Below are 27,778 nucleotides of genomic sequence, written 5' to 3'. Positions count from 1 at the left end.
ATTTCGGTATATAGCGCGGCCCGGAATCGAGCCCACGACCTCCCGCTCCGTAGGCGGACGCCTTAACCACTTGGCCACGGAGACGGTCCACCGTTCTCAAGTTCGAGGACAAAGTTTTCAAATACTGTTGACCTTTGATCTGTTACAAATTTTGTTTTTCAAGTAAAATGGTATCTTTGCGCTTGATGTTCCCCTTATTTGTCAAAAAAGGTTTAACAGTAGGCCAAAAGTCAGCTGATTTGCAACCTGTGTGTTACTGAACTATTTATTTAAGGATTTTCTACTCAAAGTTACGATTGCAGTTCTAATTGACTATATCGAAGCTTGTCGGAGATTGCCGAGTTTTGACGATTAGGTCCGATCCGGCCAGTCTTTTATACCGGGCAATATTTTCTTTCCGTTCATTGTTTCTTGCGCTCTTTTGACGTCATCAGTAAAACGGAAGTAAACATGCCGCCCTAGTTTGAAAATCATTTTTTGTATTTTTTTAAGAAAATACTGATTGCTACAAAAACGAACTTTTCCCCATAAGGAATGAACTGAACAAATTCGATTTAAGCATGCTACCACCACTGTCGAACCGGAATACACCAATGTCGGGTGAAACAATCACCAAATTAATCCGTCAAAATTACAAACCACAATCACGTGAGTACTTTTAGGTGCAAGTTTCATTATTTCTGTATAACAGCAATAAAGCAACTAATTGCACATTAGTTATTAGCAACAATAAGGCAACTAATGTGTATAAGTTATTAATTCTGGAAAGTTGCCTTTGGGTAGGTTGTATTTGATGGTTTGCTTACTAAGGTAGTAAGGATACAGTATAGTTATCATACTATGAGCGATCAGGAATACTTTTTTATTATATTGACATTTTTTATGTATCCCTGTAACCCAACAACTCTCTCCCATTTAAACACTGGGCGAAAGTATTAATAGCAATACCATGCATCAATGTTGAATAACAATGCTAAAACTGTATCAAATGTACCAGAAAATGACCAAAACTTGAAGGCAATTTTCTTTAAAGACCTTATTTTCACATAAATATATTCCGGTTAATGAAAAGGGTGTTGCAGTCCACCATTTTGTATAAATGTTGATTTTTGTTGAATAAATTTGTACCCACTCGTTAATGAGTTTTAATCCTCAAGCACACACTCACAGTTACCTTTGCTTTTGTTGAATAAATTTGTACCCACTTGTTTATGAGTTTTAATCCTCAACACACACTCACAGTCACCTTCGCTTTGCTGTTTAGGAGCTAATATTGCTTTTGAGCAGGCCAATGTCAATAACCTGTGCACATAATAAGTGTGATAGATAATTTGTCTGTTGTTTTAACTTGAGATTTAATTATTTTTTGATAATAAATAATAAATCATCGAAAAAATAATAAGTATCTTGAAAACCTTATATGATTGATATCAGTATATATCTCTCTATTTCTATCATCATTACATCTTTTCTTCATCACCATAATTAGACTAGATAATAACAAAGAAAACATCATATAACAACAAGGATGACACAATTTTCACTATTAAATGGTGAAACAAATACTCCAGTTTTTAGTAGATATGAATATAAATGCAATTTAGAAACTTAACATTATAGAAGTTTATAGAAATGTTGTGCTGTGGAATGATTCATTAATATTAATATCAATAACTAAGAAATATCAGTTTCGATTTTCCAGCAACGTTTCGATGAAAATAAGGCTACACGTTAATTTGTTTAAGTCCTAGAAAATTTTTAGTTCCGGGTGACCCAACCCTATCTAATCAAAGCTGCTAACCCTAGTTAATTTAAACAGAAAAGAAAAGGGAAAACGAAAAAAAAATATGGTCTTCCCACCATAAACATAATTTTTTCTTAAAGATAAACTCTCATACTATGTTGACAAAATAAAGCTACATAACAACAGCAATATAGAAGTGACATTTGCAAGAAATTAAAAAGTGCCATTTGCAAGAAAATGATCTTGGCATAATGTATATTTGAAAAAAAGAAAAAATCCCTTCCTTCCCTACCTACCAGTAGTAATTTTAGGAACGTATCCTAGACAAACAAAGCAGGCAGACCGAAGGCCTTAAAAAAGAACATTTGATTTGAGTGACCCGACCCTAACCACAAAATAGGGGCCAATCTTATAGCCAGTTTGTAAAAAAATTAAAAAAATTAAAAAAAATTTTGAAAAGGGTGTAACCCTAACCAAAGCATTTATTTTTGGTTGAGCGGGGGTGGGGGGTGTCAAAGCAAGTCTGCAAGTTATTTGATTTAGCTTTAAATGCATGACTCTATTTGCAGCTGTTCACTACCATCATGAACAAGTTCAGTGCAGGACTGACACTATATGTCAGAAAGAAAAACCAATAGATTACTGGAAAAACAACTTCCACAGACGCCAGGCCAACTTGCAGTGTGGATTCAACAGCTCTTTGACCGAGCCATTCAAGCCGATCGGAGGGGAGGTCATCCTGGACCCCTTAGACCTTGTCCTGTCCACGTTACCATCTGTACATGTGGAGAAGAAGGTGTTTAATGATCATTTAAAATTCTAACAATATTTTGAGAGACAGGTGGTGAAGTCTTAAAAAAGTAGCCCTTATTAAGGTCAAAACAGGATACTAGTATAATGTAGTATTAGTTGGCTTCAAGTATTAATTCGGCAATTGTTTTCAGGTGCCCGCAACATAATTGCCATATGCTAAAATATTAACTAAATCACCAAAATGTAAGACTAAAAATAGTCCGAGTTTACAGTATTTATTCTATGAATACCATTTTGGGGGCCAAATTTGACCTCGTTCCCATCATGAAAAAGCATATCTGTATGTTTTTCCCCGGCCGGGTAAAAAAAAATCCTCTTATAATTATATTTTTTGGAGGAGCATTGACCTCTTAACATTTAGCAAATGTAGCCATATAGAGCCATGTATGACTATGTCTATAGGTTTGTTGAATAAAATTTGCAAACAAGTTGAACATTTTAGGAATTATGTTAGTTTTTCCACCATTTTGCCAAAACGACACTATTTCTACCCTTTTTTATCAGTTTGTTAAGGTAAAGATAAAGTTACAAGCCAGGGTGCCATTTCACTTAAAGCTGCACTCACACAGATTGAACCTTTTAACACCTTTTTTATTTTTGATCTTGGAATGAGCCAATTTTTACGAAAATCCATGGAAACCGGTTATACAAGACTGCTGACAAAAAAATAGATCGCAGATTTTTATATTTAAGTTCAAAAATTAATGTTTTATGCATTTTTCGTAAACCGTTAGTAACGGTTTAAGCCATAAAACATTAATTTTTGAACAGAAATATGAAAATATACGATCTAATTTTTTTTGTCAGCAATCTTATATCATTGGTTTGCAGATATCTACGCAAAAATTTGCCCTTTCCAAGACAAAAAATAATAAAAATTGTTATAATGGTAAATCTGTGAGAGTGCAGCTTTAAGTATCTCCGTCGGAAACCTAATACACTGCATAAGAGTGCTCCGGAAGTCCTGTTACGTTAAATACCGGGCAGAATCTATGACCTAACAATATTTTTTATTGAAACCCAGTTTACGCCAAATTGGGTTATGCCTGGAATTTTACAATGTTGAGTCATACGCTCTTTATTATAGTGTGGCCCAGATGCCCTGCTGTATGTACAAAACAGTGTTGCATGGCGAACATCTTAAGACTTAACAGGGCTTGTAATTTTGTGTGTTTTTTTTAATCATTGTTCGCTAGTCAAAATAAGAATTAGCCCTGCTTTTCGGACTTGCTCAAATTCATGATTATAGTGTAGGAGAACTTGTTATAAAAGGATGATGCCAAGCACTAACATAAAAATTCTGGCTTATTTATCCAAAGGTCTCATTTTGATGACTGAATACAGTATTATAATGCCACGGAAGGCCTTTTCTATAAAAACTTATAAGCCCAAGATTTAGAAAAAAGTTATTACCAAAATACCTACAGAACCAAACTTGATGTCATGTAGCATAACTAAATTTGAGTTTGCATAATTTTAAATATGTTTTTCATAAGAAATTGGTCAAAACTTTGTTAGCTGTAGACTTGAATGCCACGGAAATGCATATATCTTTGCAGTGTGTTATACATGTATCAATAATTCCAATTTCAGGGAAAATGGCAGCAAAGACGGGGAACTGTGTTGGAGGACTTGAGAATGGATGCACTAAGAAAAGATTTAGAAGCCATAGTAAAACTATTGTTCTATATAATTTATGAACCAAGTAATATGAAGTCAATGTTAAATTTATGTATGTCATGAAATAAGTGTATGTGGAATTTTATTCCAAAGACCTCACAGTCAGTTTTACTGATTAAGGTATCGAGTGTACCAATAATTTGGTCGAGCTATTGGTAATACTGTAAAATTTTGATTTCTGGTGAGTTTGAAAAAAGTTATTACAACATTGTATTAATCGCTCTTGTTGGCACCATGTTATGCGAGAGTGTGGACTTGTGTTTTCAGGGAAACCGATGTACCCAGAGGAAATCCATTTGTCATGCTTGGAGACCACGAACTAAACTCACATATGCCAAGGCCAGGTATTGAACCTGGGTCGTCTGGGTGAGAAGCGAGTGCACTAACCACTGCCCTAACTGGACAACCATTTGAAAGATTTGAATGACAATGATGTGTGAAAGTAAATATTTTAAGTTGTTCGTTTGTTTTCCATTCCCAGAGGTCTGAAAGGGGTTCCACAGTTTTCACCACAGAGCTTACTGACACGTGCCGATCTGCAGGGTATGACGAAATCAAGAGACTCTTGAGGGAGTCACGTGATCGAACCATCAGCGTGAAGGCCGGCATACCCTATGAGGATCATGTCAGGGCAGTTGAGGTTTGTTACTGCTCTGCTGTTTTAAGATGTTTTTCGATTAAGTTGGGGTAGTTACATAGCCTTGGTTATATTGCATGAAAAATGTTTATTCATTGAAACTCTGATGGATTTTTTTTATTTAATTTGAGAATATATACAGAGATTGTTTTGGTTGTATATTGTTTTTGTTATATTGACCAGTTAATGCACCAGTCAAGCGTAACCACGGCCCCCTCAGGTCTGGGGTATACTGGGGTTAGCCGGGGAAATGGGCCGTGTTTTTACCTTTCAGGTAGCCCTGCAGTGCCGGGTAAATGTTGTGGTTTTGTCTTCGCTTTAAATATAGCGGGGAATGGGCCTTACCTAGGGTCTCTGGGTTTGCCGGGGCATTTGTCGGGGATTTTATCATCTGTTTGTCCCTGGACCTGGGGGGTGCCGTGGTTACAATTGACTGGTGCATAATTTTACAATAAAATTTTACGCTAAAATTGCAATAGTCTCATTGTAAATTTATGTGATACAAGCAAGAAATATGAGGATAGAAATTCCTGCCATCTAAGTAAATTTAATGTGTGTATACCATTATGATGCACGAGAACTGGAGTGTAATAATATGAGGATCAGGTGGTTTAGTAGTAAAAGTTTCAACCTTTTATCCAAGATGTCTTCCCATCTAAGTTGGAAATTCCGTGCCACATTTGAGTAACTTCCATAGAAACTAAGACCCCACAATTTGGTGACCTGTACAAAAATATCAATTGTGTTTGTGTAAGTACTGTTTAAATAGCAGTCGAAATGTATATTTCCCCTTTCTTTCTGGTGACTTGGGAAAATATGAACAAGATTGATTTGGGAATAATTTTGAATTGGCCCCTACAAAATGACCAAAATACCTTTCCCTTATAATGGGCACCGGTAGTTTAGTTTAACTCTGGAGAAACAGACCAGACAGTGATTCATACATGTATAAGCTTTCACAGTGAAGCTAAAATAAATAAGTGTAAACAAAACTATGATTGTATTTTACAATATTCTTGCAGCAAGAGTTGAGAAAGGTGGAGGAGGAAGCGAACCGTCCAGAAGAGGGAGAAATGGTCCTGAGGTCTGTGTCATCCAACTGTCTGCCTCTACTCACCAAACAGTCCAAGGCTTCATCCAGACCCAGTAGCGTTAAGTCAGGTATGTACAAGGTCCTGAGGTCTGTGTCTTCCAACTGTCTGCCTCTACCCCCCAAACAGTCCAAGGCCTCATCCAGACCCAGTAGCGTTAAGTCAGGTATGTACAAGGTCCTGAGGTCTGTGTCTTCCAACTGTCTGCCTCTACCCCCCAAACAGTCCAAGGCCTCATCCAGACCCAGTAGCGTTAAGTCAGGTATGTACAAGGTCCTGAGGTCTGTGTCTTCCAACTGTCTGCCTCTACCCCCCAAACAGTCCAAGGCCTCATCCAGACCCAGTAGCATTAAGTCAGGTATGTACAAGGTCCTGAGGTCTGTGTCTTCCAACTGTCTGCCTCTACCCCCCAAACAGTCCAAGGCCTCATCCAGACAAAGTAGTGCTAAGTCAGGTATGTAAATGACCATGAAAATGAAGAACTTGTCCGATGATAAATAGAGCATGGTTGGTCCATCAGCTCTCAAACCTGGTATGGAGAGATGTAAGAGCAGATAATTTCTATTGATTTTGAGGTCAATATGTCAAAGGTCATGGTTGGGGTGACCGTGGATATAAACAGCTCATCTGATTGAAAAATAGTAAGCTTAGGCCTATTGTCCTCAAATTTGGAAGGAAGGTTTGTTATGACCTCTAGATGACCCCCAGGACCTTTTTACCCTTCTTTGCCATAGCCGATACCCAGTTAGGGTGTCTCCCCATAGCTGGTAAAAAGACCCTGGCCCCTATTTATTTTGAGGTCAGCAGGTCAAAAGTCAGGGTCATAGTGAAAAAACATTGTCTGATTGTTATTAAGAGTACACTTGCACTTACGGTCCTCAAACTTGGTTATGACCTTTATTTACCGCACAGACATTTAATGTGATTTGACTAGATGGCTGCCATTATGGGGACATAGATGTTTTACAAGCTCAATAATCATGTCATTGTGATCATTCTTGTTTTTCATATTTTCTGCCTTGGAGCCAGTCTTCGACGTAACCCACTCGACCATCGACCGAGTCGAGCTGTTTTCCGCTCGGTCGACTGAAAAAATCAAGTCACTAGCCCGCCCTGTCGAGTGATTTTTTCCCGAAAAATAATTATCCGAAAAAATACGGTATCCGTATCTGTTACAACAGGCTACCTAGACGCTTATTGAAATGCGCTTAATAGACGCTTGCACTATGACTGGTTTACCGCGATTCGCATCAGATCGATAAATGCTTATTCAAAATGTAACATTTCGTGTACTTGAGGGACGCTTGAAAAATTGAGAATGGGATACAGTCTATTCGTGTAGCTGTCATTTCTTCACACTGAACGATGTCGCTTCTACGTTAATTCTAAGGAGCTACCCCGAAAAGAAAGGCTCCTGGTGACAAGCCTGATGCTAAAATGGAGGTAACTAAGGTTTACGAAAAGGCAAGAAAACGAAAGTTCCAGTCAAGACCAAGAGAAGAGGACGACTTGGAAACACTCGACTGAATGATTTGATGGCTATCAAGATCATGTCTCCAACCATCGAAGAGTTCGACCCTAAAGCAGCCATCGCTGAATGGATGGTAGGTTAAATACAGCAGGAATTAATATAGTCATTAAAAAGTATATGAAACTTTATGAATTCAAAAGCATGACAAACAATAATTGAATAATCTAGATATGTTTTAATAATACAATGTACATGTTCACAATTTCAGACCTCAACTCCATCTGGCCAGACGAGATGTGTAGGAGAGCGTATAAAGCAGCCTGCCAGACCCAAGGAGGTCATCACCCATGCAGACTCTGATCTCGACCAGGCAGATGAGATGGACCAGGCAGACGAGATGGCAGACACAAGCTCTCAAAGTACCAGTGAAATCCAGGTATCACAATCAAACAAAAGATCTCAGTTACAATATAACTGTTTGTACTGAATTTTACAATAATTAGTAAATACTATTTTCGGTTGAACAGTTATTTTGACAAGTCAATTTTATGCCATTTCATGCATTACTTTTAGTCAACTACGACATCGCTGGTGCAAGAGAAGATGATGTATGATGGAGACGATAGTGACGGAGAAAGCGACTGCGAGATGTCAGGAGACCTTGTGTTTTCATTGTTGATGGAATACAGTAGAGATTAAAATGAGAAAACAGTTTACTGGTGTTATAGCTTTATTACCTTACACATATATTAAAATATCTCTGTTAAAAAGTTATTTTGGTTCGGGCTAGTGAAACTTGATTCGGGCTAGTGCTTTTTCCAGGCTGCTAGCCCGACTGGGCTAGTGCTTGAAAAAAAATAGTGTGAAGACTGCTTGGAGCTGTTTTATATCTGGGTGATTTTGTTTGAATTCTTTGTGGCTGAGTGATTGTTTTTTGTTGTTTTTTTGCTTTATAATTTCTGATTTTCATGCAGTCTTCTTTAAAACCTTTAAGAACTAACGAGACTTGACACCAGATGATACAATTGCAAGAATAACAGAAAATTGTCAAAAACTAACATAAAATTGACAATGACAATTGTTGTTTGCAACGCATTGAATCTTACTGACGACACATGCATCTTTCGCAGTTGTTGCTCATTTTTCAAAATTTACTGGGGTTGTCTACCACGTAAACCCCAGTATGTTTAAAGATAGCGTCGTTATCTTTATCTTCTCATTAACAGATATATGATTTAAGCTGGGCAATCAGAATGCGCTATTTTTAATGGGGAAGCACAGATTAGACAGTCACATGATTGTTGCGTTTATTCTTTTAATCACGTAAAATGATGTATTTTTCGGCCTCCTACTAGCTTGCATTGACAATTTTAGGCTTGTTAAGAGGAATTACAGTATTTGCCGATTTTTGAACCATTTGGTGTCTAGTCCCTTTAATTATTATAAAATTAGATATTTCCTTTCAAAGTATAATTTTGCTGCAGGGAAAGGCAGCTCACCAGACCTCTTTTTCCGGGAGAAAAAATTGATAGAGATCTGTGAAGCGATGGCCCCGCCACAAATGCCTCTCCTTGGCAGGAAGATTTCCGCCAAGGCAGGACCATTTCAACCTTCTTCAAAGGGCACGAAGAGCAATAAGGTCAACTTGATACAATTCAACAGTGGAATATCAGCATCGTAAGTAATGGCACTTTTTCCTCTTGCTGTGTGAGAAACACACTCATGATAACAAAGGTTAAAAAAAAACCTAGCAATAACATGGCTGGTTTTCTTCTAGGCATTTCTGGGACACATTTTTGGACCTATATTTGCAGTGGGTTTTTTTATTCTCAAGGAATGGTTGTGGGGCCCAATGATAGGGTAAAAATAGCGTTGTGTTGGCAAAAAGGGGGAAAATACTTACATGATTTGACATGTAAGGTTCAACTTCTTTTCAAACCTTTTATTCCAAAATCTTATCAAAATATTCATAAATGGCACTATATTGCTACATTTGCTAAATGTTAAGAGGTCAATGCATGTCCTAATAAAAAAAGTGGATTTTTTTTACCTAGGTTCAAAATTCAGCAAAAAAAGGGACGAAATAAAAAAAAAACGCTGCGATGATTTATTATTAAAACAAACATCTTATTCACATGGAATTATTTTGTTTGATATCTGATGCCATAAATTGTGGACAAGTGACTAAATGGACACAATATAGGTTACACTTTAAAGATAGAAGCATCTTTTTTTAAAATTTTATTGCATTATTATGTTTAACTCATTTCAACAATATAATTAAAACATACAAAAGTACGTGATTTGCATACCAATAAAAAAATGCCCCTGATGAAGTGTTAACCTATACTGTGCCCCTTTAATACACCCTGGATGCCCCTGATGAAGAGTAAACCTATATTGTGCCCCTTTGATACACCCTGGATGCCACTGATGAAGTGTAAATCTATATTGTGCCCCTTTGATACACCCTGGATGCCACTGATGAAGTGTAAACCTATATTGTGCCCCTTTGATACACCCTGGATGCCACTGATGAAGAGTAAACCTATATTGTGCCCCTTTGATACACCCTGGATGCCACTGATGAAGTGTAAACCTATATTGTGCCCCTTTATTAAGCCCTGGATGCCGCTGATGAAGAGTAAACCTATATTGTGCCCCTTTAATAAGCCCTGGATGCCACTGATGAAGAGTAAACCTATATTGTGCCCCTTTAATAAGCCCTGGATGCCACTGATGAAGAGTAAACCTATATTGAGCCCCTAATCAATACACCCTGGATGCCACTGATGAAGAGTAGACCTATATTGAGCCCCTAATCAATACACCCTGGATGCCACTGATGAAGAGTAGACCTATATTGAGCCCCTAATCAATACACCCTGGATGCCACTGATGAAGAGTAAACCTATACTGTGCCCCTTTGATACACCCTGGATGCCCCTGATGAAGAGTAAACCTATATTGTGCCCCTTTAATAAGCCCTGGATTCACTTCTTACAGGATGTTGAGGAAAGAGCGGCAATTGAGGGACCATCATTTGTTTCTCAAATCCTTGTATGGTCTACTTAATGCACTTCATAACATGAAGCTGAGGGATATACGCTCAAAGGTAACTTTTTGTATGGAAAGGGATGTTACTGATGTTGGAAATACTCCTGGCTCAATCTGTTTGAATATCTTTTTAAAGGTTATTCATCAACAAAATGTTTGAATAATTTACAGAGTGCTTTTTTTAATCCCACGCCATGGAATGGAAAGGGGATTATAGGAATGCACTTTGTACATCCGTCAGTCTATCTGTCTTTCCGCGGCATTTCATGTATGGGCTATATCTTAGTTGTGATGGATAACCATTTAACTTGGTACAAATGATGTTTTCATTGAGACAATGTTCTGTGTCCTTGACCCGGGTCCATACCTCAAAGGTCAAGGCTACACAAGACATTTAAAGGTCAGAGTACACATGCTGGTGTCCGCGCTATAATTTACTTATGCATTAAATGAGTACCATATTGGTTGGTACAAATGCTGTCCAGTTACGATGATACGGATTGCTGGTATAATTAAAAGCCTAAAACTTTAATATATTATATTATATATTTCTTAAAGCAATAAATCTTGTTTCGGGGCAAAGAAATAGGGTAGGTCAGAAACCAGAAACAAACATATTTTTCCTTTAACACCTTATTGAACATTTCCAACCAATTACTGTTCAGGTTCCGCTCTCTAGGGAACTGGTTGAGCGGCTACAGAAAGAAGGCAGTTATTCCCGGGAGGGAGAACGCGGCATTGGCAGCAGGGGAACTAACCCTATGTAATCACCTTTATATTATACTTATTTATTGCACTGAACATGCCCTTCGTAATCACATTTATATTGTTATACTTATATATTGCCCCGCACTGAACTTACCCATCATTAGCACATTTATATAGTTATACCTATTTATTGCCATGTACTGAGCTAAGAGAGTAGCTTAGAAACAACCTTTTGATGTGGGCCCCTCCCTCAAAACCAAAATGTATATGGCATGAAATGTTTGCTCGAGCCTATTTAATTACTTTTTTTTACCCATATTGCCATAAAAATTAAACTTGGATCCCCCCAAACGAATCTGCTAGTTTACCTACCTTGGAAACAGTCATCGAAATAAGACTCTTGGTTGAACAAGTCTTAATTCTTATACTATTGCTTGGCATCAAATTTTTGAACAAGCTCTGCTATATAAAATACATAATTTTGAGCAAGACCGGAAGATCTTTTAGCAGTGCGGGGCTTGCGGGCTTGTGTTAATTGCGACAACTGTGAAAATGGACTAGTTTGAATCACGTAAGCTTGAAATGGTCTTCAAAACTAAACTGAATAAGTATAACTGACTGTGTTGTAGACGTCAAAACCTTCGACCACGGATGTCGAATGTGGACCTTGAGAACGAGAATGATCCAGCTGTCCCTATGTCCATGTTTGGCGTCTCAAGAAAGGTCAACCTCCTAGATAAGGCAAACACAAGTGTATTTGGACGCAGGTAACTCACAATATTTGTGCAACAATTTAGTCATTTGTTACTTTTTTTTCTAATTATATCTAGACAAAACACTACTGTTTTTTCGTCATCAATTTATATCTAGACCAAGCACTACTGTTTTTTCATCATCTATTTATATCTAGACCAAGCACTACTGTTTTATCATCATTAATTTATATCTAGACCAAACACTGCTGTTTTTCATGATTAATTTATATCTAAGCCAGACGATACACTACTGTTTTTCATCATCAATTCATATCTAAACAAGACGATACAATACTGCTTTTCATCATCAATTTATATCTAATCCAGATGATACACTACTGTTTTTCATCATCGATTTATATTTAAGCAAGACGATACACTACTGTTTTTCATCATCAATTTATATCTAATACACTACTGTTTTTCATCATCAATTTATATCTAAGCCAGACGATACACTACTGTTTTTCATCATCAATTTATATCTAAGCCAGACGATACACTACTGTTTTTCATCATCAATTTATATCTAAGCCAGACGATACACTACTGTTTTTCATCATCAATTTATATCTAAGCCAGACGATACACTACTGCTTTTCATCATCAATTTATATCTAATCCAGATGATACACTACTGTTTTTCATCATCGATTTATATTTAAGCAAGACGATACACTACTGTTTTTCATCATCAATTTATATCTAAGCAAGACGATACAATACTGTTTTTCATCATCAATTTATATCTAAGCCAGACGATACACTACTGCTTTTCATCATCAATTTATATTTAAGCAAGACGATACACTACTGTTTTTCATCATCAATTTATATCTAAGCCAGATGATACACTACTGTTTTTCATCATCAATTTATATCTAAGCCAGACGATACACTACTGTTTTTCATCATCAATTTATATCTAAGCCAGACGATACACTACTGCTTTTCATCATCAATTTATATCTAAGCCAGACGATACACTACTGCTTTTCATCATCAATTTATATCTAAGCCAGACGATACACTACTGTTTTTCATCATCAATTTATATCTAAGCCAGACGATACACTACTGCTTTTCATCATCAATTTATATCTAAGCCAGACGATACACTACTGTTTTTCATCATCAATTTATATCTAAGCCAGACGATACACTACTGCTTTTCATCATCAATTTATATCTAAGCCAGACAATACACTACTGTTTTTCATCATCAATTTATATCTAAGCCAGACGATACACTACTGTTTTTCATCATCAATTTATATCTAAGCCAGACGATACACTACTGCTTTTCATCATCAATTTATATCTAAGCCAGACGATACACTACTGTTTTTCATCATCGATTTATATTTAAGCAAGACGATACACTACTGTTTTTCATCACCGATTTATATCTAAGCAAGACGATACACTACTGTTTTTCATCATCAATTTATATCTAAGCAAGACGATACACTACTGTTTTTCATCATCAATTTATATCTAAGCCAGACGATACACTACTGCTTTTCATCATCAATTTATATCTAAGCCAGACGATACACTACTGCTTTTCATCATCAATTTATATCTAAGCCAGACGATACACTACTGTTTTTCATCATCAATTTATATCTAAGCCAGACGATACACTACTGTTTTTCATCATCGATTTATATCTAAGCCAGATGATACACTACTGTTTTTCATCATCAATTTATATCTAAGCCAGACGATACACTACTGTTTTTCATCATCAATTTATATCTAATCCAAATGATACACTACTGTTTTTTCATCATCAATTTATATCTAAGCCAGATGATACACTTAGTCTACTGTTTTTTCATCATCAATTTATATCTAACGCCAGATGATACACTTAGTCTACTGTTTTTTCATCATCGATTTATATCTAAGCCAGATAATACACTACTGTTTTTCATCATCAATTCATATCTAGACCAAACACTACTGATTTTCATCATTGATTTATATCTAGGAAAGACGAAACACTACTGTTTTTCTTCATGGATTTACATCTAGCACAGACAAACCACTTTAACCATTTTAACTTGTCCCCAAATTTGATTTATACACAATTTCACCAGGTTATCACGCAATGCAGGCGGTCCTGAGGAGAAGAAGGGAGGCATCGAGACGTGGGAGGATTTACTGAATATTCAACGCATTGAGTATAAAGAAGAACCCCAACCAACAACCATTGGCTTTCAGGTTGGGGTCGTTGCCAAGTTCATGCGCTGGATTAAGTAAGATTTGAAATTCTGGTACCTTTAGAATTTTGTTTTGCAAAATGTTGAAGAAAATATGAACAGGAATCAGTTATCATGTATAGTTTACAAACTTAAATTTGTCTGTTTTAAATTGATCTGACCATTATAAATGATGAACCATGACAATCAGAAATAGGTCTAATAGAAAATATGATGTAAGCAGGAAATATGATTGTGAAATAGGCCATTTTATGTCTGATTTCAGTTAAAATAATGAACCCATTTTTGTTGGCGTTAAAATTTGCAAAATAGTTTATTTCATGTCTGAGTTCAATTGAAATAGAACAAAATTTCAAGGTGCAATAACTATCGAAAAAGCTTTTTCGGTAATTCATTTGACAAATTAGTAATCAACAAGAGATGTTTGTCAAACATTATGCCCCCCCTGAGCGCCATGTTGTCAGGATTATATGGACAATTGAATGTAATATGCATGGACCGAAATGACAGCTGATTTGTTGCCGTTAAGGCAGTTTTAAGATTATGACCATTAAAGTGTGAGGATAGAGTGTGTTATGACCATGACCTTTGACTCTATGAACTCAAAATCCAGAGTCATCAGCTGAAACCTAAATGTCAAGTTCGAGGGCCATGGGTGCAGGCATTGTCAAGTTATCACACAGACAAGTTTTTTTCGTTCAAGGTCACTGTGACCTTGACCTTTGGCCCAATGACCCCTTAAATCATAAGGGGTCATCTACAAGTCAGATGCAACTCCAAGTCAAGTTTGAAGACCATGGGTTCAGGCATTGTTGAGTTATCACTCGGATAACCTTTTACCATTCAAGATCACTGTGACCTTGACTTTTGGCTCTATGAATCCTACAATCAATAAGGGTGATCTACTGGTCAGGCTTAACATCCATGTCAAGTTTAATGATCGTAGGGTCAGGCATTGTAGAGATATCAGTGGGAGAAGATTTGTTAACTTTATTTGCTTTAAAGGTTACTGTGACATTGACCTTGGCCTGATGACCCCTAAAGTCGATAGGGGTCATCTACTGGGCAGGCCCAACCTTCATGTCAAGTTTGATGACCATAGGTCCAGGAATTGTCGAGTTCGCTTTCAAGGTCACTGTGACCTTGACCTTTGACCCCTAAAATCAAAAGGGGTCATCTACTGGTCAGGCCCAACCTCCATGTCAAGTTTGAGGGCCATGGGTGCAGGCATTGTTGAGTTATCCCTCGGACAACCTTTTATCATTCAAGGTCACTGTGACCTTGACCTTTGGCCCAATGACCCCAAAAATCAATAGGGACCATCTTCTGGCCAGGCCCAACCTCCAAGTCAAGTTTGAGGGCCATGGGTGCAGGCATTGTCGAGTTATCACTCGAAAACCTTTTATCATTCAAGGTCACTGTGACCTTGACCTTTGGCCCAATGACCCCAAAAATCAATAGGGACCATCTTCTGGCCAGGCCCAACCTTCAAGTCAAGTTTGAGGGCCATGGGTGCAGGCATTGTCGAGTTATAACTCGGACAACCTTTTACCATTCCAGGTCACTGTGACCTTGACCTTTGGCCAGATGACCCCCAAAAACCATAGGGGTCATCTCCTGGTCAGGCCAATTCTCCAAGTCAAGTTTGAGGGCCATGGGTGCAGGCATTGTCGAGTTATCACTCGGACAACCTTTTACCATTCCAGGTCACTGTGACCTTGACCTTTGGCCAGATGACCCCCAAAAACAAATGGGGTCATGTACTGGTCAGGCCCAATTCCAAGTCAAGTTTGAGGGCCATGGGTGCAGGCATTGTCAAGTTATCACACAGAAAACCTTTAATCATTCAAGGTGACTGTGACCTTGACCTTTGGCCCGATGACCCCCAAAAACAATAGGGGTCTTCTACTGGTCAGGCCCAACCTCCAATTCAATTTTGAGGGCCATGGGTGCAGGCATTGTCGAATTATCACTCGGACAACCTTTTACCATTCAAGGTCACTGTGACCTTGACCTTTAGCCCGATGACCCCCAAAAACAATAGGGGTCATCTACTGGTCAGGCCCAACCTACACTTCAATTATGAGGGCCAAGGGTGCCGGCTTTGTTGAGTTATCACTCGGACAAGCTTTAAAATTATTTTACCATTAAAGGTCACTGTGACCTTGACCTTTGACCCGATGACCCCCAAAATCAATAGGGGTCATCTACTGGTCAGGCCCAACCTTCATGTTAAGTTTGATGACCATACGTCCAGGAATTGTTGAGTTATCACTCGGACAAGCTTTGGTCTACCGGCGGACCGACCGACCGACCGACATACCAACATGCCTGTGCAAAGCAATATACCCCTCTTCTTCGAAGGGGGGCATAATTAGTAATACCATTTCAAATTATACCAACATCACCAGGCCTCAAAATACCATTAAAGCTGCACTCTCACAGATTGAACGTTTTGACAACTTTTTTATTTTTTGTATTGGAACGATCCAAATTTTTGCAAAAATCAATGGAAACCAGTTATATAAGACTGCTGACAAAAAATTAGATCGCAGATTTTTATATTTAAGTTCAAAATTGATGTTTTATGCATTTTTCTTAAACCTTTAGTAACGGTTTAAGCCATAAAACAATAATTTTCGAACAGAAATATAAAAATCTACGATCTGATTTATTGTCGGCAATCTCATATCATTGGTTTGCAGATATTTACCCCAAAATTTGCTCTTTCCAAGACAAAAAATAAAAAAGTTGTAAAAATGGTCAATCTGTGAGAGTGCAGCTTTAAATACTTTCCAAAGGTATTGGACCAGCTTAAATTAGCACAGTCATGATATACCTCGTTTTGGGTTTAATAAAGCAATCACATAGTTTTCTGTATTTATACACATACTATTTATTATAAACATTGCCCTGTTGTATTGGTCAGCAAATAATATAACTCAGCATGTTTGTAAACAAATCAATTGACAAAAGCAATTGCTTATTTGGCAATATTCGAGCAAGTTATACGTTTATTTTTCAATTGAATTTATTATGAAGATTTATTTGAATATAGTAGTTCATTTTCCATCAAATCTTAAGAAGAAAGCGTGGTATTTCGTCTTGATTTCGTGAAAAAGATTTTTAAAAGAGGGTCAGTATTCAATGTTTTAAAACGGGAAATGACGTTATTAACGTATCACAAACTATCATGTCAACTTAATGATGTGATAATCACAATTTAAAAGAAAGTTAAGTATTTTTGTTGTAATCTTTATTGGGTATCATTCTACTTATAAACAGAATTAAAATGATCAAATCTGTGGTAATGAATTATTCTGGGTGATACATTTCTACAACGCATATTACAGCGTGGAAATGACATTGCTTTGAGGTAATTGGCTTATCACTAGAACAGGGGAAACAGGTAGGATGTTTTTTGCTTTTTAACTGGGAAAGCATGTGATAAAAAGAATCAAACACTCCTCATCATAAAAATACACAATGTTATTCAACTCGTCCAGGAAATATGTTAGTAAGCCCACCAAAGACTCGCTTATTAACATATTTCCTGGACTTGTTAAATAAAATCATGTTTTATATGACAATGCATGACAGCTCCTATATATATAGGAATTTGCAAAAATTTAACACTACCTTACCACTTACCGTAGACGAGCAAGTATCAGCCCCGTCCATGGTGAATCTTCTGTGTTCCCTCCCAGCCAAGTTCTTCCTCCTGTGTTCGACCCCCCGGAGAAGACCACGCAGGAAAACAAAGGTTTATACCCTAGCAGGGATTTTTTTGCATTTTGGAAGGTCACATTTGGACCTTTAGGAAAATTTATCACTAAAATTCTTGATTTGGGAATGAAAAATCTAGGTGTAGCTTGACGAAATTGGGAATTCGGTAACTTGCCGAAATTGGGTATTCTGCATGATTTTAAAGAAATTTGCCATTTGGAATGGGTCAGAAAATCAGACCTGTGGAATGGCTAGAAAAAAACTTGCCTAGTCCTACTTTATCTTTTCTGTGAAAATGTTTTATAATATTTAAATCTGAAATCTGGTCAAGGTTACATTAATAAAAAATAAATATAATAAGCAATTATAATTTTCATATATATTGTAATTTTGTGGAATTGATCTTAAATGGGAATATGCAGTGTATAATATCTAATATAAACAAAACATAATCATAATGAGTAAGTCAGTTTTGATTGATCCAATACAGTGGAGCCCAAACAGTCTCACGCACAGCGGACGGGTTCGGGGATAAACACGGTGGAGAAAACGAAGAAACTGCCAATCTGGCAGCAGGTCGCGCAGGAGAAGTCTACAGTCTTCCAGAACATTCAGTAGCATAATTTATATAAAACTAAATTTCATTACCATTCAAACTTTTCTGTTGATTTTCTGGATATGTTCAACTTTTTACAAATATGTTTAATTTGACATGTTTTGTATGTTGATTTAAATGTCAAATTTTCGTTATCTCAAAGTATTTCCCAACTACTTTGGCATAGCGAGTTTGTCGGTACATAATATATATTTTTTTATCTAATGACAGCTTCATTCAAGAAAGACATAACTCCTATTTTTAGCACGTCTGTTTTTTAAAGATGTGTACAGCTGATCACAACTGTGTCCATGCAAGTAAATATTTTTTTTAGGCCAAAGCAGTTTTAAACAAAATAGTCTATTTTTAAGCAAATATGCACTTTATCTATGAGCAATGAACAATGGTGTTAAGTTTGCTGTTAACTTTTACAGAATTTTCAACATTGGCCAAATATATTGCAAAGATGAAAATGTCAAGTTTACAAACCCAGGCCACAGTTATGCTGTTGACACCACATATGTTATTTACGTTGATTTTTTTTACAGAAAAAGGGCTTCAAACCCTGATGCCACCATACCGAGGTTTAGAAGAAATATAGAAAGATTGCGGCAATCGGTACAAAAGGAAAGCACAGCAGAAATAGAGAAAATGGTCAGGTATGCTGGTCAAGAGCTGGTGGGCTTTCATTGCAACCACAAGTTTCTCAAGTTTGGAACATTAAATTCAATGTACTCTGAAATTGTCTCTTTGGAACATTGAATTTAAGTGACTCCAAAATCTTATATAAAGAAACTTTTTATCTTTAAGAGCGCAAGAAGGTAATATCTGGCTCAAGTTTTAAACATTGAATTCAATGACTTAAATTCTTCTCTTAAAAAATGTTTGAATTTTTTAAAGAGCTGGTAGGTAATTTCTGTCTCAAGATTATAACATTGATTTCAATGTGCCCTAAATTCTTCTGTAATAAAACAATTTGAACTTTTAGAGAGCAAGCAGCTAATTTTCACCTCAAGTTTGGACCATTGAATTCAGTGTGCTCTAAATTCTTCTTACATAAGACATCCTGACTTTTTAGAGAGCTGGAAGCTAATTTCCACCTCAAGTTTTGACCATTGAATTCCGTGTGCTATAAATTCTTTTCACATAAGACATCTTGAATTTCTAGAGAGCGGGTAGCTAATTTCCACCTCTAGTTTGGACCATTGAATTCAGTGTGCTCTAAATTTTTCTTACATAAGACATCATGACTTTTTAGAGAGCCGGAAGCTAATTTCCACCTCAAGTTATGACCATTGAATTCCGTGTGCTATAAATTCTTCTTACATAAGACATCCTAACTTTTTAGAGAGCTGGCAGCTAATTTCCACCTCAAGTTATGACCATTGAATTCCGTGTGCTATAAATTCTTCTTACATAAGACATCTTGACTTTTTAGAGAGCCGGAAGCTAATTTCCACCTCAAGTTATGACCATTGAATTCCGTGTGCTATAAATTCTTCTTACATAAGACATCCTAACTTTTTAGAGAGCTGGCAGCTAATTTCCACCTCAAGTTATGACCATTGAATTCAGTGTGCTCTAAATTTTTCTTACATAAGACATCATGACTTTTTAGAGAGCCGGAAGCTAATTTCCACCTCAAGTTTTGACCTTTCAATTCAATGTACTCTGAATTCTTCTCACATAAGACATCCTGACTTTTTAGAGAGCTGGCAGCTAATTTCCACCTCAAGTTATGACCATTGAATTCCATGTGCTATAAATTCTTCTCACATAAGACACCTTGAATTTTTAGAGAGCTGGCAGCTAATTTCCACCTTAAGTTTGGACCATGGAATTCAGTGTGCCTTAAATTCTTCTCACATACAACCTGTTTAGAGAGTGGGTTAAGCTTAAAACTTTCCACCTCAAGATTGGTACAATGAATCAAACTCTTGATTTTTTCTATTGTTAAACATCTTAAATTTTGCGAGCGCAAGTAGCTAATTTCCGCTGTAAGATTTGAACATTGTTTTCATAGTGCTCTAAATTCTTTCCTTATAAAACGTTTTGAATTTTTAGAAAGGGAGTAGCTTATTTCTGCCTCAAGATTGGAACATTGAATTCAATGTGCTCTCAAACATTTATACTTTTAGAGAGCGGTCAGCTAACTTCCACCTCAAGTTTGGAATGTTGAAACTAGAAGAATGCAGCAGTCTGTTTGAGAAACAACTACACCGAATACAGGATGTCAAGGACAAGGCGACTAAGGCCCGCCTTGAGAGCTTCGATGTCTTACCGTCAAAGTGGTAATCATTTTATATGTTTGCCTCACGTAATGTAACATTACTTTAAAAGATGTTTAATATAAAGTAATTATGACTTACATTTTTTGCCTCAAGGTTTTATAAAAAAAATATGCATAATTGGGTAAACAAGTTCCTAAATAATTACATAACTCATTTCCTAACATTTAGATCTTCTTAAAAACTAGAACCCAAGCCCTTAAAGCGACTGTGCACCTGATGATCAATTTGCAAAAAAAAAGAAAATTGGCACCAAAAAGTTTTTTTCTGTAACAAATCTCAGGACAATTATTTAATAAAATGTTTTACTCTTTGATATCATAATTGTAAAAAAAAATACCAAAATGTAAAAAAAAAAATCAAGTCGGAGACCGGGTTCGAACCCCTGTCGCCAAAATTGCAGTCAAGTGTTGTATCCACTGTGCTACAAAGGCTTACCCAAAATGTTTGGAATATTTAAGGTATATACCTAACTTGGTAATATCATGTGATAACATCGACTAGCCAATCACACAGAAGGAATGAATTATACTAAGTAGACATACATAGTAATTATACTAGGTAGACATAACTAGTAATCTTTTTAAATGGAAAAATACGAAAAAAATGCGAAAAATAAATTAATTGTAAACTATGTGGTACTTCAGTTAGTAAATTTCAATGCATTGTACACAGCGATACCAAGTTTATGTCAGTTTTCGACAATTTTCTTTATTTTTTTGCTATTTCATCATACGGAGTACAGCCCGTTTAAGAACTAAAACTATTAAAGCCCTTAACCTTTTACTATGACCTTAACCTTTGTACGATCGATTTGAAATGTCTAACTCATACTGTGTATGATGATGCATAATTTAGTAATCAAGATTCTAAATGAATACATAACTGCTGTTCAGGCATGTGGATCACCTTAAGAACTAGAACTAAAGCCCTTAACCTTTTACTATGACCTTGACCTTTGTAGGTTTGATTTGCAATGTCCATCTCAAATTTGTGTACGATTATGCATAATTTAGTAAACAAGAAAAATCCTAAATGATTACATAACTCCTTTCTCCTTAAGAACTTAAAGCCCTAAACCTTTCACTATGACCTTGACCTTAGTAGGAATGATTTGCCATGTTATATGTGTGTATGATTATGCATGATTATGTAAACAAGTTCCTTAATGATTACATGACTGCTTTTCTGGCATGTGGATCTCCTAAAGAACTAGAACTAAAGCCCTTAACCTTATAACATGACCTTGACCTTTATAGGTTTGATTTGCAATGCCCAACTGATATGTGTTAATTATGCATAATTGGGTAAACAAATTCCTAAATGATAACATAACTGTTTTCCTGGCATGTGACCTAAAGAACTAGAACTAAAGCCCCTAACCTGATACTATGACCTTGATCTTTGTAAGAATGATTTACAGTGTCAAGGTCATTTATGTTTATGAATAAATAGCTAAATACAGAATAACAGGAGAGGGTGAAGTGGTGCAATATTAGCATCACATCAAAAAGCTGGTCACAAGCGTTTGATTTTCACTAAAGGAACAAGCCAGATGTGACTGGTTTCAATCAAGGGACCAGACTTTTAAGTTTGTAATCAAAGCTAACAGAAATTTAGGATAAACTTATTTTTTACGATGTTATATTTCAAGGTACGAGGAAATTAAGGAGAGAACACTGACGCTGGTATCATCGTACAACCAACCTCAGATAATGGAGGCACTCAACAAACTGCAGCGATACTCTCGCATGGACAACAAGACTGTACCACTCCCAAAGGTTCACTGAAAATATTATTTCCCTTCTAATTAACTGTATGTAGTTTCGTTTTGATTATCGATTTTAACGGTCAAGGTCAACTTAAGTGTCAGTAGCAAAATTTTGTCATTATCGTTTATTAAAAGTATATTTTTTTGTAATACTTGTGAGCTGTCTTAAACCATTGCTGGTTTCAAAATGGAGATGGTTCACAAATTGATCACCAAAATAAATCTTCCTCTTGGTTTTCTTCTATTAATTTCTGTGATTTCTTTTAACAGACATGTCAGAACATGCATAAGAGATATGGGGTCGATTGTTCACAGTTTTGTTAAAGTTAACAATGTTATTAATGTCATCGTTGTTAACTGTTAACTATTTTTGTGATTATTAAGGCAAACTTATTTTTGTTTATTAAAAGATTAAACAAGAATTCTGGAATAAAGTTGCACTCTCACAGATTGCATGTTTTGACAACTTTTTATATTTTGTCTTGGAACAAACCAATAATTGCGAAATGCATTGAAACCAGTTATTAAGACTGCTGACATTGAAGATAAGATCGCAGATTTTTATATTTATGTTCAAGAAATGATGTTTTATGCATTTTTAGCTCACAAGAGCACTAAGTGCTCAAGGTGAGGTATTGTGATCGATCTTTCTCCGTCTTCCATCCGTCATTCAGTCTGTCTGTCCGTCCGTCAACAATTGCTTAACATCTCCTCTGAAACTACCAGTCCAAAGTCAATGAAACTTTACAGGAAGCTTTCTTGGGTGACCCTCTACAAAAATACAACAAGGGGTCATGATTGATCAACAAAAACAACAACAACAACAAAATGGCTGACTTCCTGTTTCGCTTTAAAAACATTTCCTCTGAAACTACCAGTCCGAATTCAATGAAACTTTACAGGAAGCTTTCTCTGGTGACACTCTACAAAAATGCAACAAGGGGTCACAGTTGATCAACAACAGCAACAACAAAATGGCTGACTTCCTGTTTTGCTTTAAAAAACATCTCCTCTGAAACTACTACTCCAAATTCAATGAAAGCTTCCTTGGGTGGCCCTGGACAAAAATACAACAAGGGTCATGATTGACATCAACAACAATAACATCAACAACAATAACATCAACAACAACAAAATGGCCAACTTCCTGTCTTGCTTTAAAAAACATCTCCTTTAAAACTACCAGTCTAAATTCAATGAAACTTTACAGGAAGCTTCCTTGGGCAACCTTCTACTAAAATACAACAAGGGGTCGCGATTGATCAACAACAACAACAATCTGGCCAACTTCCTGTTTTGTTTTAAAAAACATCGCCTCTGAAACTACTAGGCCAAATTCACTGAAACTTCACAGGAAGCTTCATTGCATGACCCTCTACAAAAATACAAGAAGGCATTGAAATTGTTTAACAACAGCAACGACAACAAAATGACCGACTTACTGTTTTGCTTTAAAAAAAAATCTCTGAAACTACCTGACCCAATTCAATGAAACTTCACAGTTAGCTTCATTGCATGACCCTTTTCAAATATAAAACAAAGCATCATCATCAGTAAAGATATGTTTAAATTGCAACAATTTTTATAAATGCTTCATCACAGAGTTGTGGCCCATTGCTTAGGTGAGCGTTTTAGGGCCATCATGGCCCTCTTGTTCTTAAACCATTAGTAACGCTTTAAGCCATAAAACATTAATTTTCGAACAGAAATATGAAAATCTGCGATCTGATCTTTTGTCAGCAATCATTTATCATTGTTTTGCAGATATTTACACAAAAATTGCAAAAAAGATAAAAACAATATATCTGCAGCTTTAATGAACTAAGCTATTTAAGTTTTTTATGCTTAAGAACTTTCCAGAAATTGGGATCAGGAGTGTTAATACGTCTTGTTTTGAAAATCAGATACAACTGTCTAAACCTGTTTTATTCTCATGTCCAGGCCAAGCTGTGTCTTCTGATGATGTCCTTACCGGCGTATGACATATGTCAGATCCATGTTCAAAAAGCGCTGAAGGTATATTACTAACAATATACATGTATTCATTTTTGGGCATTGTTGAAGAAAAAAATACAATGTTTTGTCAAATCACCTAGGTTGTCATCATCATCATCATCATCATCATCATCATCATCAAAAGCATAAACATTGACCTTTAATTCGCACGTTTCTACATTTCACATTTGCCTGTAGTTCACACTTTTCTATATTTCACATTTGCCTGTAGTTCAGTTTTCTACATTTACCTTTATTTCACACTTTTCTTCATTTCAAATTTGCCTTAAGTTCACACTTTTCTTCATTTACCTTTATTCCACAAGTTTCTGCATTTCACATTTGCCTTAAGTTGACACTTTTCTACATTTCAGATTTGTCTTAAGTTCACACTTTTCTACATTTCACATTTGCCTTAAGTTGACACTTTTCTACATTTCAGATTTGTCTTAAGTTCACACTTTTCTACAATTACCTTATGTTCACACTCTTCTATGTTTACCTTGATTTCACATTTTCCTACATTTACCTCAAGTTCACACTTTTCTACATTTACCTTTTATTTCAAACGTTTCTACATTTCACATTTGCCTGTAGTTCAAACTTTTCTACATGTACCTTTATTTCACAAGTTTCTACATTTCACATTTGCCTTTATTTCAAACTTTTGTTTCTTTCACATTGGCTGTACTTTACACTTAATTACAAATTATGCTTTCCACTATTTTACATTTGCACAGATTAGTCCTTTAATACCTGGTTATCACTAGCACTTAAAGGTCTATCATTGGAAAATATTCTCATACTTCAATATTTAACTTTTCTTGCATTTTACACTTGTCTACATTTTTCAACTGTCTATTTCCTCCTTGTTTACACTTCACACTTTTCTACATTTCACACTTTCCTACATTTCACACTTGCCTATCTATGTCCTACTTGGACACTGCTAGCACTTATAGGCATATTAGGGGGAAATATTCTCACACTTTCCTACAATTCACATTTGCCTTAATATCACACTTGTCTATCTATATCCTACCTGGACACTGAAAGGCCTATAAGGGGAAAATATTCTTACACTTTTCTACATTTCACACTCACCTAAAGTTCACACTTGGCTAAATTTCACGCTTGTCTATCTATATATATCCTACCAAGTCGAGTCAAGTTTTCAAGGACACTGCACTGAAAGGCGAATAAGTTTCTTACACTTTTTTACTTTTCACACTTGTCCACATTTCACACTTGTTTACACTTACCACAGTAATCTTTATTTCACACTTTATTTTCAGCTGATATTTGATAAAATCCTACTGGGTCAGGAGCCAAATTTTGAAGAATGGCTTAATCAAAGAAAGATTCCCTACATGATTGTTGCTGACACAGTGAGGCCCATGAGTGCCATATACTCGCCCAAACCATTCATAGATGCGTAGTCGGACATTTTTACGTTAAAGGTGAACTTGAAGACTTACACTTAGATATACGCTCCACTATCTCTACACCTTGGAAGAAAACTGAAAAAAAACATGATTTTCTCGAATACTTTTAAATAAAATGGAAGAGAACGTTTTTTTTAAGTAAATAAACCTTGACAATCTTAAATACTTAATGAGGTGTGGCCACCACTTTATCCTAGTTAAAATACTTAACTTCAATTTATAATGTTTAAATATTTATATATTTTTATCTTATTTAAGACTGATGTTAAAAAGTGAAGAGATGGAAATGTTTTCATTTTCGTAAAATGAATAAAAAGCATGACTTGTGTACATGTAACTATCAGAATAAGTTTTCTGTTACTGTGATATAATGTGCAATAAACCTGTTTCTGCTTTGTTAATATTTATTTGTGAAATGTTGACAAATGTGAATTATATGCAATGTGAAATAAAGGCAAGTCTGAAATATAGACAATCATTAAATGTGTGCAATACAGGTGAGTGTGGATTGAAGGCATGCAAGTGTGCAATACAGGTGAGTGTGGATTGAAGGCATGCAAGTGTGCAATACAGGTGAGTGTGGATTGAAGGCATGCAAGTGTGCAATACAGGTGAGTGTGGATTGAAGGCATGCAAGTGTGCAATACAGGTGAGTGTGGATTGAAGGCATGCAAGTGTGCAATACAGGTGAGTGTGAATTGAAGGCGTGCAATACAGGTGAATGTGGATTGAAGGCATGCAAGTGTGCAATACAGGTGAGTGTGAATTGAAGGCGTGCAATAGAGGTGAGTGTGGATTGAAGGCATGTAAGTGTGCAATACAGGTAAGTGTGAATTGAAGGCATGCAAGTGTGCAATACAGGTGAGTGTGAATTAAAGGCATGCAAGTGTGAATTAAAGGCATGTAAGTGTGAAATACAGGTGAGTGTGGATTGAAGGCATGTAAGTGTGCAATACAGGTAAGTGTGAATTGAAGGCATGCAAGTGTGCAATACAGGTGAGTGTAAATTGAAGGTGGGCAAGTGTGCAATACAGGTAAGTATGAATTAAAGGCATGCCAGTGTGAATTAAAGGCATGCAAGTGTGAAATACAGGTGAGTGTGAAATGAAGGCATGTAAGTGTGCAATACAGGTAAGTGTGAATTGAAGGCATGCAAGTGTGCAATACAGGTGAGTGTAAATTGAAGGTGGGCAAGTGTGCAATACAGGTAAGTGTGAATTAAAGGCATGCCAGTGTGAATTAAAGGCATGCAAGTGTGAAATACAGGTAAGTGTGAAATGAAAGCATGCACGTGTGCAATAAAGGTAATTGTGAATTGAAGATGGGCAACTGTGCAATACAGGTAAGTGTGAATTAAAGGCATGCCAGTGTGCAGTACAGGTAAGTGTTAATTAAATGCATGTCAGTGTGCAATACAGGTAAGTGTGAATTAAAGGCATGTCAGTGTACAATACAGGTGTGCAATAAAGTTAAATATGAATTGAAGATGGGCAAGTGTGCAATACAGGTAAGTGTGAATTAAAGGCATGCCAGTGTGCAATACAGGTAAGTGTGAATTAAAGGCATGTCAGTGTGCAATACAGGTAAGTGTGAATTAAAGGCATGTCAGTGTGCAATACAGGTATGTGTGAATTAAAGGCATGTCAGTGTACAATACAGGTGTGCAATACAGGTAAGTTTGAATTGAAGGCATGCCAGTGTGCAATACAGGTGTGCAATAAGGTAAATGTGAATTGATTGCATGCCAGTGTGCAATACAGGTAAGTGTGAATTG

The 27,778-nt window shown here is 36.3% G+C and overlaps 2 protein-coding genes across 2 annotated transcripts; both read left to right on the top strand.

The window, feature by feature from the left end:
• Nucleotides 1-560: 560 nt before the first annotated feature.
• LOC128204677 (uncharacterized) lies at nucleotides 561-26,178 on the top strand. The gene is made up of 17 exons (XM_052906075.1): nucleotides 561-648; nucleotides 2,314-2,540; nucleotides 4,151-4,228; nucleotides 4,719-4,877; nucleotides 5,897-6,035; nucleotides 8,921-9,113; nucleotides 10,443-10,551; nucleotides 11,159-11,256; nucleotides 11,831-11,968; nucleotides 14,062-14,220; nucleotides 17,841-17,947; nucleotides 18,401-18,524; nucleotides 19,054-19,164; nucleotides 20,644-20,796; nucleotides 22,448-22,574; nucleotides 24,506-24,580; nucleotides 25,855-26,178. The coding sequence occupies exons 1-17, from the start codon at nucleotides 561-563 to the stop codon at nucleotides 25,996-25,998; spliced, it is 2,229 nt and encodes a 742-aa protein (XP_052762035.1). The 3' UTR covers nucleotides 25,999-26,178.
• Nucleotides 7,290-8,286, top strand: LOC128206644 (uncharacterized). Its single transcript, XM_052909235.1, has 3 exons — nucleotides 7,290-7,569; nucleotides 7,705-7,872; nucleotides 8,010-8,286. Exons 1-3 carry the CDS (start codon nucleotides 7,501-7,503, stop codon nucleotides 8,133-8,135), a joined length of 363 nt encoding a protein of 120 aa, XP_052765195.1. The 5' UTR covers nucleotides 7,290-7,500; the 3' UTR covers nucleotides 8,136-8,286.
• Nucleotides 26,179-27,778: the final 1,600 nt, after the last annotated feature.

This window comes from Mya arenaria, chromosome 10, assembly GCF_026914265.1.
Source record: "Mya arenaria isolate MELC-2E11 chromosome 10, ASM2691426v1".
Classification (NCBI taxonomy): domain Eukaryota; kingdom Metazoa; phylum Mollusca; class Bivalvia; order Myida; family Myidae; genus Mya; species Mya arenaria.
The sequence above is the reverse complement of the archived record's forward strand: the minus strand, read 5'-3'. Positions and strand labels throughout refer to the sequence as shown.